At 39.8% G+C, this 13,301-nt stretch overlaps 1 protein-coding gene across 1 annotated transcript in view; it reads right to left on the bottom strand.

The window, feature by feature from the left end:
* nfatc3a (nuclear factor of activated T cells 3a) overlaps positions 1-13,301 on the bottom strand; it is a 76,704-nt gene that overhangs the window by 18,775 nt on the left and 44,628 nt on the right. The window contains exons 4-9 of the mRNA XM_087793390.1: positions 12,429-12,628; positions 11,851-12,023; positions 11,285-11,425; positions 4,850-4,905; positions 4,655-4,781; positions 457-1,527 (exon numbers count right to left, since the gene is read on the bottom strand). Of these exons, the coding sequence (XP_087649516.1) occupies positions 457-1,527; positions 4,655-4,781; positions 4,850-4,905; positions 11,285-11,425; positions 11,851-12,023; positions 12,429-12,628 (1,768 nt within the window). The remainder of the gene's footprint in view (positions 1-456; positions 1,528-4,654; positions 4,782-4,849; positions 4,906-11,284; positions 11,426-11,850; positions 12,024-12,428; positions 12,629-13,301) is intronic.

The raw sequence follows: 13,301 nt of genomic DNA, 5'->3' as shown, positions 1-13,301 counted from the left end.
GATAATGATGAAGATGGTGATGATGATGAAGATAAAGATAATGATGAAGATGGTGATGATGATGAAGATAAAGATAATGATGAAGATGGTGATGATGATGAAGGTGATGATGATGATGAAGGTGATGAAGATAAAGATAATGATGAAGATGGTGATGATGATAAAGATAAAGATAATGATGAAGATAAAGATAATGATGAAGATGGTGATGATGAAGGTGATGAAGATGATGAAGGTGATGATGAGCATTTTACGATACTCGGTACTACCAAAGAATTTCAGTCGGTGCCATTAAAAAAAAGTTTGATACCAGATGAAGTGTTATCGAGTTAGAGAGCGAGTTGGAAAGTGATTTTATATTAGCTACACATTTCAGATGATCTTTCCTTGACACTTCTTTCTACAAAGATAACAAAGCAAACTGTATAAAATCATAAAAGGGTTCAAGTGACTCACCGTCGTCCAGCGTGATGTCCTGCAAGCCTATGGATCGAAACGTGGGCTCCTTTTCCTCGGGTTCCTGCTTGATGGTCGGCCTCTCGCCCTCCGAGGAGAAGGTTCTCTGTGGGCTGAGGGGGTGACCCAGAGGTCCTGCTGCTGTGGGGGACAGGCTGGTCACTCCTGGACTGTTGGCCTGGGGGGACAGCTGTCCTGAGTGCTGCTGCAGAGCCCCCAGCGGACTACTTCCTGAGGTGGGCGAGGACGAGGTGGGCGACTGGTAGGCCAGCGAGTGGAGCTGAGGGGACGAGGGTCCCGAGTGGGGCGAGGGGATCATGTGAGCTGGGGGGGCGCTGGACGGCGTTGGGCAGGAGGCAGATCTTTGGCTGACTGGGTGGTAGCCCAGGGCCCTCTGCAGTTGTGAGGCGTGCTGCCCCAAATGTGGGTGACCGGTGGGAGAAGTATTCTGGGGGCAGTGGTAGCCCCCCAGCGCATGAAGGTGTGGCGAGGACGGGGCCAGCATGGACTGGTTCTGAGGAGACCCCACGATGGGATTGGGGGTCGAGGAGCCGGGAGTGGACGGCGAGGAGCCGGGAGACGAGGAGTATATCATGCCGAGGGGAAGAGCCGGGGCGCTGTGGCTCTGGTGCAGAGGGATCCTGTCGTAGTTCTGAGCCGGATGGTTGGACTGACCGTTGAAGGCCAGACTGTGACTGTGGCTCTGGCTGTGTTGCATAGGCTGGTAGGCAGGGTGGGAGGGAGCGGAGAGGGGGACGCCAGCGGCGCCGGGATGGAACGTCATGTGGCAGTCAGCGGGCGCCTGATGCAGACCGCGGCCCTGGAGGTGAGGCAGGTGCTGGAAGGATGGGGAGCCCAGGGAGGGGCAGGGGCCCTGCAGGGGCATCAGGGCGGCTCCGGAGCCCATGCCCATGCCGCGAGGGGAGCTGGACAGAAGGTTGTCCGATGGGTGGCCCTGCTCCGGAGAAGGAAGCTGGGTGCGCACCAGATTAGCAGCGTGGCTCAGCGGCATGGACAGAGGAGGACCTGAGGGGTGGTCCAGATCATCTCTGTGCTCCTGCTTCACCAGCACTGAGAACACACACATCGTTTGGATCATCATCATGTGACATGTCGAGGCAGATAAACAAGTGATTTTATCATGTTGATGAGGTATATTTGTGTTTCTGGTGCATGTTTCTCATTCAAAAAACTAAATCATATGAAAGGACAAACTTTTAGGGATTCCATTCTACATGATCTAGAATTGACTCGCCTATAGAAGTATATGAGTGTCATCAGAATACTGATTTAATTTTACATTTAAATGGTTAAACTTTGAACTGTATTATTGAAATTTTTTTCTTTTTTTTCAACATTGAATTATCTTTTTAAATAATTGAATTCAATATATTTTTTAATATATTTAAAGGTTGAATTATGTTCTTTTTTTATTTAATTAAAAATAATAATTATAATATTATTAGTGTGCTTATACATAGTCATGTGATCGTCCCTGCGGTATCCTTTAGTATTGTTAGCTCTTTATATTGAATTCAAAACGCTACAAAAATAGAACATTTATTTTTGAATTATTATTATTAGAATATCAAACTGTGTATATAAAATTAATTAATTAAATGTTTAATTTAATTATTTAAACATTTTTAATATGTGTAATATAATTATTTAAAAATAATGCTGCAAAAAATATTTTATTATATATAAAAAAAAAAGCTAAATAAAATTCAATATTAAATATTTGGATGGCACTGATATACTTCCATACGTGCAGTTAAGGCAACATAAATAAACAACATATGTTAGTTTATGCTTTAAAAGAAAATATCAATAGTATGGACAAACCATATTTCACATAACTTTAAACACACAATCTCGTGTGATCCATCAGTTACAACATTTAGTCTCTACAGTGAAATAAAGTCTTTGGAAGCCACTGACCTATAAATAAAACCTGATTTAATGATCCAGTTTAACGGTACCTGATGGTGTACTTGAAGAACTGTTTTTTTTTTTTGTATGAATTTCCACATCTTTATTATTACACGTGTTTGGCCTGCAGACGGAAGCGTGTTCCCTCGAGTCCACATTCTTCTGCTCTGACGTTAAAACACGTATCTGAGCAGAGCCTACATCACAAAACACACTTTCGAAAAACCGTCACGATTGTGCAAGCGCTCGTGGTTCCGCGTGACATTAGTGCGCTGAACCGGGTCGCTCCCGTCACCCCGACAGATCCTGGCCCCGGCTGCAGTCGCCGCTAACCTATTTACCGATCTGGCTCCATGTGACAGCGAGTTTTATTTCTGTCTGCGGAGGGAAGAGCATATGTTGTCAGTCTGGCTGCCATCATGTGAAAATGTAGACTCGGGGAGAAGATGAATGCCCTGCAGTCCGGATCAGAGCCGCTGATACGAACCAGAGAGTTTGAGTCAGAGGTCTGAGCAACTGGACTCTGGGTTCTTCAGGGTTTGGTTTTATCTGAGTTGTAAAGGATAGTTAAGCTTAACCCGTGGCCCCCAGTTCGGCCCCTGTCCACTGCCATCTTTAATGTGATGGAAACATTCATTCTTAACTATAGGAATTGATTTAACTGATTTAGAAGAAGAAAAGTGTTCCCCAAATATTTTCCATCTCTTTTGTTTTACTTGATCCCTTAAAAATAATGAATCTGAAAATTCACTTATAATTGCAATTCACAGTTTAACCTGAGGCGTCAGTAATGCGCCCAATATTGGTTGAGTTGGAAAGAAGAAGAAAATAAATGGGAAGATGCAGAAACAAAGAGGAAACAAATACATTGAATAAAGAAAAAGGGGAGGAATAATAAGGAGAAGGAAAAACAGGAAGTAGGAGAAGAAGAAAAGGAAGAGAAGAAAATGCAGGAAAGTAAAAAATAACCCTGGATTTCATTTAGTAAGAAAAAATTATTTCAATAAAGTAAAATAAAAACATACTAAGTTTTTGACCGATTACAACTAGGTTTTGAGGTGAGAACAGATGTATCTGGACCAAAGAATAAGAGTAGTTTCAGTTTTTCTGGTGCTGCTGTCCATGATTTGCTACTTTTGCTCGTTCTGACGTGAAATCACTGACATGTGACAACAAACTGTCGACTTCCTTCACTGAGGACATTTCCATCTTTCAAGAATCTTTCTCACTTTCAGCCACATTTGAAGTTTCAAGAAGCGTTTCTGAGGAAATTGCGTCCATCACAAAAGCTCGTCATGAGTTCTGGTGTCGCTCCAGTAAATATGCAAGAGCACAGATGTTGATTCATCTTCGTAGTCGAAGGGTGAAGTTCGAGGCCCCGAAAAACATATTTTTTTGTGGCAACAGTTGCGGTTATGTGTATCAGCAGAACTCTTTCTTGGAAAAAAATATGTAGAAGTATTTTATTTTCAAAAAATATATATACACTATAGTGTAAAGTAAATAAAAAAAAGTAAATAAAATGACAGAAGTAGTATAGTTTTAACTAACAGTAATAAAGTAAAGTGAATTAGTGCCATTAATATTGAATGATTGAATTTCAATGGTTTTATTGAAAGTTTGTTTTTTCTTTTTACCATTCAATTATTATTTAGAATAATTTAATTTAATTATTTTCATATTGTTTGAATACTTTAATTAAAAAATAAAATATATTAATATATATATGATTTTTTTTTCACAAATAGAGAGATAGATAGATAGACCTAACAATCATTTTAACAGAATTTTATAAATCAATATTCTTTTCATTCATACACTTATAAAAATATATATATAAATATATAAAAGTGTTGTTATTTAGTGCCATCCTTTTTTTTTTACATCCATATAATGCGTTTCTAAACATTTATATAAAAAAATAAATATGTATGCAAAAAAAAAACCAAAAAACTATAATGATATGTAAAATTATGGTGTGGAATTTTTATTTACAATTTAAGTTTCAGAATAAGTTGACAGAATATTAAAAAAGAGAAATTGAGAAAAAGCTTAATGAGCAAATTCCTTATTTTTATTCTATTGTTTGATCAAATATAATGAAGAAAGAAAATTCAGCAGAAATGTTTAAATAATAAAAATAATATGATAATCTAACATAAACACATATATATATTTAAATAATCCCTGTGGAACGTCATGTATTTTTAAAATAAATGAGTCGACTCCAGAACCAACTTCGGTTCCGTTCGCTCCGAGGTCTCACCTGAGAGGTACGTGAAGCGCTGTGATTGGCTCCTTTTCCTCTTGCCGTTGCAGACATAAAACTGCACCTGCACTGCTGAGCCCACGCTCTTGCTGTGGTACGGCGGAACCTCCACCACGATACACGACTACAAGAGGCAAACGTCCGTCAGCACAGACAGCCACGCCGGCGTGAACTCGGCAGATAAATACTTGCCCCTTGAGTTTTCTCGCGGATTATTTTGGCCTCTACCTCCCACTGCGGCCGCCCGTCTGCAACACAACAACACAAGGGATCAGTGTTGATCTGAGAGTTTTGTCCGTCATCGTAGTGAGCAGAAAAGATTAAAAAAAAGAATAGTATTGAAGTATATCAGTGTTTTCTGAATATTGCAAGAAGTAATCTCTCCTGCAGTTCATACAAAACTCTGAAGCCAGAATTCTGAGCCGCTCTAGTAGAAGAACTCACATTTCCCCGATCCTTAAAAGTCTTCACCGGCTGACAGTTTCTTTCAGGATCAATTTTATAATTCTGGTTCTTACTTTATAAATTTAACATTTTTTAATTCGCAGCCTATTAAATTGAATAAAGAAATGTTGGGATATTTATGACAATACCATTAGTTTGGAATCTGCAATGATACATTGACGCACTGGTGCGTCTACGTCGTCATGTGATCATCTGAGCGTCGCATGATTGGCTGAGAGTTCGATCTAGTAGCACTTATGAAATTAAAAGACTGTTAAATAAAAAATATAGAGTTAAAAAAAGATATATGTTCTTTTTCTGATACATAGTATATATATATACAGTATATGTATATATATATATATATATATATATATAATATTAAACTCTCTTGTTAAAAAAATCGTTCATTTTGAAAATATTATGATTTTTAATTGAATTGTTTAAAAAAAACAAAAAAATATTTTAACATAAAAAAATATAGAATTAATCTGTTAAAAATATATATTTATTGCTTAAAAAAAACAAAAAAAACTACATTTTAAACTCAAAGTTTCAACATTATAAAAGTTATATTATATATATATTTAACCATTCAATATTCTGATAACACTGATATTCTCTCCTCCTAAGCCTGGATATGAAGCCTCCTGATTGGTCCATCTTCACTACATAATTTCACTTTGTTCATCACTTTGTTCATCTGGTTGTTATCAATCTTTTGCATTTGTCAAGTGACAGTGTCTAGTCTTTGATGTGTTACATGTGTTAATTCTGAGGTTACTGACATGAGATACACACACACAGGACCTGCTACACAATCAGACCAACACAAACAAACGCAGACTTGATTTGATTCTTTCTTTTTTTTCCCGCCACAACATTTTGAAAAAACGACAACAACAAACTCTACTACCTTCAGTGTTGTGCAAGAGAACCAGAGCAGTGACTAACTCGCCTCAACACCTGAAGTTAACTACACTCATTACACAAGTGTCAACACACACACACTTCTACTCTCGGCATTAGTGTTGACAAAGAGCGAGGGGCCCCACACCATCGGTACGACAACAAGCAGCGACAAGAGCTTCATTCCTCGCTCACTCGCTCGCACACACGACTACAACGACGAGAGAGAAAAAAGAAGCCACACCTCGACACGAGCAGAAGTTGTTCATGTGTACATTGTCGCTGCTTTAAGTGCAGTCACGTGTTTCTGTAAAATTGTTCTCCGACTCATATTTTACCGTTTGATCCTGTTACAAAAACACACACTCAACACACACACACACGCTTCTTTGTCCAAACACAGTTGATTTACAGGACTATTTTAAATAAACATTATGCCCATAATTCCTTTTTTATCCTATTTTTAAACTGCAAAAAACAATAACTAGGAAGAACAGAAATGAGTTTCACAACCGTTTCTACACTTTTTATGAGAGACAGTGAATGCACCGTGTTGTGTTTGGGTTCTGGGTCGAATTTTAGTTTAAAGACAATATATGAAGGTCTACAGGGTGAAGATAAAAGTTGAAAAGAAATATCTTTGAAAGCATCATGGTTGTCATCATGGTGCATTCAGGAACTTTGGGGATTAGAGGTCAACTAATGTGTTGATTTTAGTGTGTCTTAAACAGATGTGTGACTCTATTGTATCATCAGTGTGTGTTTGTACAAAACTCTCTTTTCATTGAAATATTTGCGTTAGAAAATGAGCTTAAGCCCCGCCCACTGAAAACACTGTTTTTTTGAAAATTAAATCTTGTTGGTGTGATTGGTCAATAGTCAAGGTTTGTCACCACGCATCATCAATTTTAGAAGTCTCCACCTCCATGGGACTCGTTGTATTAACAAAGCTGGGCGTAATTACAGCAAAGAATATTGTAACCTCTCGTTCGCCAAGATTTTAGACGAGGGAGAACTTATAAGGTATAAGGTTATAACTGAAAAATCATAACTTTAAAAATGGTCATGATGGGGGAATTACTGCATCTTGTCAATAAAAGTCTTAACCAACATCTTTAAAACCTTTTGCATCTCAAAAAAAGTGTAAGAAAAAAAACAAATTGAAAAAACAGATGTTTTCCTTGTTTCCCATGTGTATGTTCGATATTTTTCTCCACTAATGTTCATTTCTAGACTCCAACTCCTGGTCGGAGCAGGAAACTCGTGACGGCGACAGGGAGAGTTCTACTCACTAAGAACTCTGGAAATAGATCCACAACACAAACGTGACATAATCAGAGCGGAGGGGAAAGTAAACAAGGCTGATCTACACCAGATGCTGGACGGCAGATAGTCACTTGTTTGACCATCTTAAATCCTCTGAACATGAGCTCAGTTCCACCGTTGCTACTGTCGCACGAACGAGTCAGGAAATGATCGATGACTAAATCAAAGACGATAAATCGAAGCTTTAAAAGACTGCGGGGAAAAAAGGCATATCGGAGAAAAAGTAAAGAATAGCAATTCAACCAAAATCTCTCATGGAACCAGTGAAAATGTAAGAGTTTCAATATGTAATTTCTAAAAATGACTTCCTACGTCTCGATTAAGTGAATTCTCTTTAGGTCACTATTGATGCTCCTAAGCTTTGGAACGATCTTCCTCTCTCTTTGCGCTTGATGGAGTCTACTGACTCCTTTAAGAAACATCTTAAGACGTTTCTATTTGTTCAGGCTTTTCCTTGATTTTCTGGAACTCCTGTGTTGTTCTCAGTATTATCTTGATCTTTAAAGTATATACTTTTTTGAGTATTGTTTTGATTGTTTAAGCGCTTTGTGACCCTGGTCTCGAAAAGCGCTATATAAATAAATATTACTTACTTACTTACTTACTATTGTCGAACTCTGTCGGACTCTCCAAGTCTGGCCCGTCAAGACATTTTATGTGGCCTGCCAGATGATTTGCTCAGAATTTCAAATAGAATGTGAGTCATATATAACCATGCCTAGGCTTATTGAGTCCTAAATAATACAAGGACTTCCAATCATAGTAAAACTGGGGTTGAAGAAAAGAAATGACTCTAGTTTAAAATAGAGTTTGACCTGCCACCAGGGGTGCTAAAAGATTTTTGACACTCCTTCTTTAGGTGATTGTGTCTTATAGTCATGTGATGTTTTGACAAAAATGTACTTGGTAATACTTGTGATTTTTAACGATAAAAAAATGCCAGAAACCAAAACCAGCATATTTTTCTGCTGAAAAAAAGATTAGATTTGTAATTCTGACCTTTTAACCAAACTGAAAACTGTGTTTAGAAATATTTGTGTTTTTAGCTATACTTTTGGAAAAGTGATTCAGAAAGATTTCGCGTGACTTTCTAGAAATAGTTCATAGAGGGATAAAAGGGAAAATTTAGAGGACGTTTTATATAGTTGGTAGTCAAATATGTTTTGAACTTGCATTGAAACTCTAGATAGCTACTGTTTATCACCAGGGAAAAGACAACATACAGCCTCTAATGCATAATAATGACTTGATTTATTCACATTTATTCATAAAAATTATCCATTTCCAATTTATTTATAAAGAAATTCTTATTTTTCACCTCAAATTAAAGAAAGACACAAATTGATAATTTCACCTAATAATGAGTCGATAGCAGGTTAACCTCTCAGTTTGAAACGTCCTTAACTTTTCTTTACAAAGAAAATATACATTTAATGTTTCTATAGTGTTACGTGGGTCCACCTGGGTGGAGGTCTGAAGGGATCACGTCTCTCAGTCGACCTGAGGTGGATGTGATGTCAGTCTATCGATATTTGATTTATTTTACTTCCCGCCGTAAACCGCTGACATATTAATGGAGCTAATGAATCACGAACAATCTTCTACATGTTAGTGCAAAACAGAACCACAAAGTTGTGTTAATGCCTCGGGTCGTTGTCAACTATGTGCCTTTGTTTATTCTTCTGAAGGGACGTCTGTGTTTTCTCATCTGGAATTTAGGAAAGAAAAGAGGATTCCTTCAATCAGACAGAGTACTTTCTAAAAGTCAAAGCTTAAGCAATAATCCGTGCGGTGGCGACAATTGTCCAGTTTTCACCGGATCCTTTTTTTCTTTTACGGAAAAATGTCTGTCACTGCTTCTCTTTCTTTTTATTCTTCCGTCCCTACACTTACTCCAATCAGTGGCTTTTTCACTAAAGCGGGAGGATTAGTCATGATGAGGGGGGGGGGGTCTTTGTACAAAAACCTAATCAACATCATCTTTCCCTCCTTTTGTTCGGCCCAGCGTCTTTCCTCCCCTCCCAGAATGCACCTCTATTAGCTGTGGAGTGTCGTGTATTCGTCTATAACTTGTTGCCACACCTCAAAAGAGCCTTGACATTCTTGCCGTCCTTCTTTTCTTTCCTGGCATATCTCGCTCGCAAACCTCTCGCCTTTTTTTCGCCATGTGTGAACTTGACTCGCCGAGGTTCTGCGGGCAGGCAGCGACTGGCTCCACATTGTTCCTCGTTTAAAATTTCCATCTCTGGGAAAAGCTTTAACATGTGTTTTCGTTACGCACAAAAGGGGGGGAAAATGACAACGCGCGGAAACGACAAAAAAGCCACCAGGTTTATTTTCTTTTTGGAAAAATAATTCTCCGTTAGCAGGATTGCACGCGAGCCACGATGAGTACAGTTTAAACTTCAGTACGACAGGTGCAACAAGGTTGTGGCCAAAGCTTTGCAAGGACACTGGACTGAGTGGGAAGTCAGTTGGAGCGACCTTCGGAATATGTTGAAGTTTGCTTTCAGAACCACATACTGTTGTCCGACAAACTTTGGTTGGAAGACGATCCAGTCCGTCCCCAATGTCCTCGAAGCAAGGCCAGACCTACCAAAGGTAGATACGCCACAACCTAGTATTTTGCAGCTGAACCGGAAGATAAGTGAGCGACGACATAAACCGAGCCCTCAGACAGCAAAGGTAGTGCCTGGTGGCCCCCAGGAGAGGTAAAACCTGCAGGCCAACCTAGTCGAGACTGGGTAATGAAGGTGAACTTAAAGTGATAGTTCAACATTCAAAGCTTCTTTTACTCACCCTCATGTCGACCAAGGGTTTGGATTATTTTCAGAGTAATATTTTCCTTTTTGGAAATAAAGGCAAACATGTTTGTTCATTTTAATGTAGCGAAGGGTTCTCAACTTGTCTTCGTCTTCATCTTCATCAAAAAAAGATGATAAGACACTTAAAAACATCCAAAAACATCCATACAGCTCGTCTGTAACGTCCATCTTGTATTGAAGCCTCAACGTGAGGAATTGTTCAGAAAAATTATCAATTCTATATTTAAATTAGTTTTTAGCGGAAGATCCCGAACTATCAGCAAAAACCTTGTGCATGCAAACTGACACTTGAAATGTTCCAGTTTTTTCTGAACAATTCCTCATGTCGAGGCTTCAACACAAGATTAAAATGAATTAAGATTAAATTCATTTAATGTTAATCATGTAATTCTATTCTATGTTAATCTTTGTATCCTTTGTCTTTGTTATTTGTCTCTGATCTATGTTCTTTATCTTTAGACTTAGATTGTATCATCTTGTTCTTTCTCTTCATTTCTCTTTGTTCTTATTTTTATTTTTTATGAATAATTGCTGTATTGCTGTGTCTAATTGGAAAAAAAAAAGTTCTACCTAACCTAAGATGGATGTTACAGACGAGCAGTATGGAGGTTTTTAAGTGTCTTTTTGGACGAAGATGAAGAAAAGTGAGCAACATTAGCATGAACATACATTTTTGTACAGATTAGTCTGAAAATATTCCCAACCCTGAGTCGACATGAGAGTGAGTAAAAAATAAGCAATATTTAAGTTTAAGGTGAACTATCACTTTTAGTTAGGGGCTCACTTTCCTACCTGATATTTCTACGTAAAGTCCTGGTCCTTCAGTCAAAATGCTGCCAACGCGTCTTCATTGGAGTGGAGAACAGGAGCCGAAACCTGAGATCCGTTCCCTTGTGGGCGGTCTAGCACCGTCAAGACGCCCCTGACCCTCCCCATGTCTTCCTTTTCATAGTTGTGTTCTGAGTATCAACTGACGTCTAAGTCTGAGGATGCATGAAGGACTCAAAGAAAATCGGCCTAAATGTACGAAAGCTCCACCATTTGACTGCTTTACGAGTAACCATTACTTACCGACTTACTTAATGAGGCTTGAAAGGAACGAGCGAGGGAATCTAGCACTTACCAGGGCCTTTCTCCAGGAAGATCACCTTGGACTCGGGAAAGAAGTTGCTCCCGGTAATGACCATGTCCTCTCCCCCGCTGACCAGACAGCTGGTCAGGCTGGACTTCTCAACCTGGGGCAGCTCTTGTGCCGAGCGCTGGGCTGAGAAAAAATGATGTGTTGGAGACAAGAAGACGATTAATGACACGGACGTCACTCGACGTACAGCGTTGACATGTTCGTCTAACTAACCAGGATAACGGTTACAGTATTATTGAATCTATCTTCTTCTATATCAGTTTTGTTTTTCATTTAAACATTTCTCGGTTGTTGGAATAGGGTTTTCAAATGAGTGAAATTAAAAGAACCGAAAGTCAACGTTAACTTTTCAACGCCTACAAGTTTCACTTCCCCTCAGTCTGAGCTGGTGTGTTTGGTGAAATATAGACGCAGGATGTTTCATCTGGTGGTGTGTGTGGAATGATTATTCTCAAGTCTTTTTAATCGATAAAGCTTCCACATTAGTTTCCTAAGAACGACATATCTGAAGCGATGATGGTGAGACAGGGAAGGAAGTGGACACTTACAACACTCCACAGGAATGGACGAGGCCTGCAGCGACAGAACCTTCCCGTTCGGCTGCGGGATGTGGACTCGGAAGACCACACGTACCCGTGTGTTTTTTCTTCCTATGTCGGTTTCTCCTTTCCGCAGCTCGATGTCCGAGTTCCGTAGCTTGAGGATGCCGGCGCAGTCGATGCTACGAGGCACAGCAACACAGTATCTTTTACACCGCGGTGCAGGAAAAAGGTGACGAACTGTAATAAAGTTATAACAGTGCAGTCCTGGGAGTGATAAAGTCACCGCAGGGATAACAAGGAGGTGATTTCCAAATTAAGAGAACTTGTGAATGTGATTTATTGCAAATGTAATGAGAAAATCTATTCCAGAATATCCCACTGTGACATCCAATGTAAATGAAACCAGACTCTGTGTAAACAGAACTTTTTGGGAAAGCCTCAGTTTTCCCCTCTGCTGAATTTTAAACGTCTATAAATTATTTTTTCTCTTCAGCTTTGATAATATTTTTTCACAGTACAGGGATTCTTCAGGGTGGCTCTCATAACTGGAAATATTGTACCGTCCACGAGCTTCTGACACCAACCTGGCAGTCATGTTGTTTTCGGGCAGGAGAGGAATTTCGAGAACTTTGGTGCCGGAGATCAAAACCTCCTGGCTGGCCGTGGCCACGGTTTTCCCCGTGATCCGGTGCACCTGGTAGAAGGCGTGCGGCCTCAAGTAGCGGTCATCTGCCGTTCCGATGAACATCTGCAGGTTGATGGGCTTCTCGCTGTAGCCGACGAGCTGAGACGGAGAAAGCAGATGTGAGGTCTCGGGGGGTCTGGTGGGGTGTGAACGCAGACGTACGCCCCGATGTTTCCACCCGTGTCAGAAAAGGTCACATTTGGGTTGAAGAAATTTATGCGTCAGGTCAAGGGTGGCGTGATGTTTGTGTTTGAATAACTGCCACAATAAAGGAGTTTGTTGCTTCAGCCTGACCCGCCGTCGAAACCATCCGTGCAGAGAACGATCTTATTTTATTTACAGAAAAACAGTTTACAGCGATGGTGGCGTGGGTGTTAGTGCTGCAGCCTCAAGAATCTTGAGGTTTGAACTGAAGCGGGTTTCTTTGTTTGAACCTGCCTGTGTGGGCTTTCCCCCTCGCACTCTGGTTTCCTCCCATAACATACAAGTGGAGGAGGGAGTGTGGTTGTTTGTGCCACCTTTCACCGGGTCTTAAGTGACAGAGACAGAGACCAGACCTCCACGACAAATCCGTTTTTTTTTTTTAAACGAGTCTCTCGACTTTTGACAGTCACGACGAGAGAGAAGTTTAGTTTTGCTGAAGCTGACTTTTTTAGAAGAACGAGAACTATTGAAAGTGTCTCTTCGACGCAGACACCTTGAAGACCATTAAACTGGGTAAAGAGACTCTCAAAAAGGGACTAAATGAAAAAAAAAAGGAATACATTAGTTT

This window comes from Callionymus lyra, chromosome 6 (genome assembly GCF_982586985.1).
Source record: "Callionymus lyra chromosome 6, fCalLyr1.hap1.1, whole genome shotgun sequence".
Lineage (NCBI taxonomy): Eukaryota > Metazoa > Chordata > Actinopteri > Syngnathiformes > Callionymidae > Callionymus > Callionymus lyra.
The sequence above is the reverse complement of the archived record's forward strand: the minus strand, read 5'-3'. Positions and strand labels throughout refer to the sequence as shown.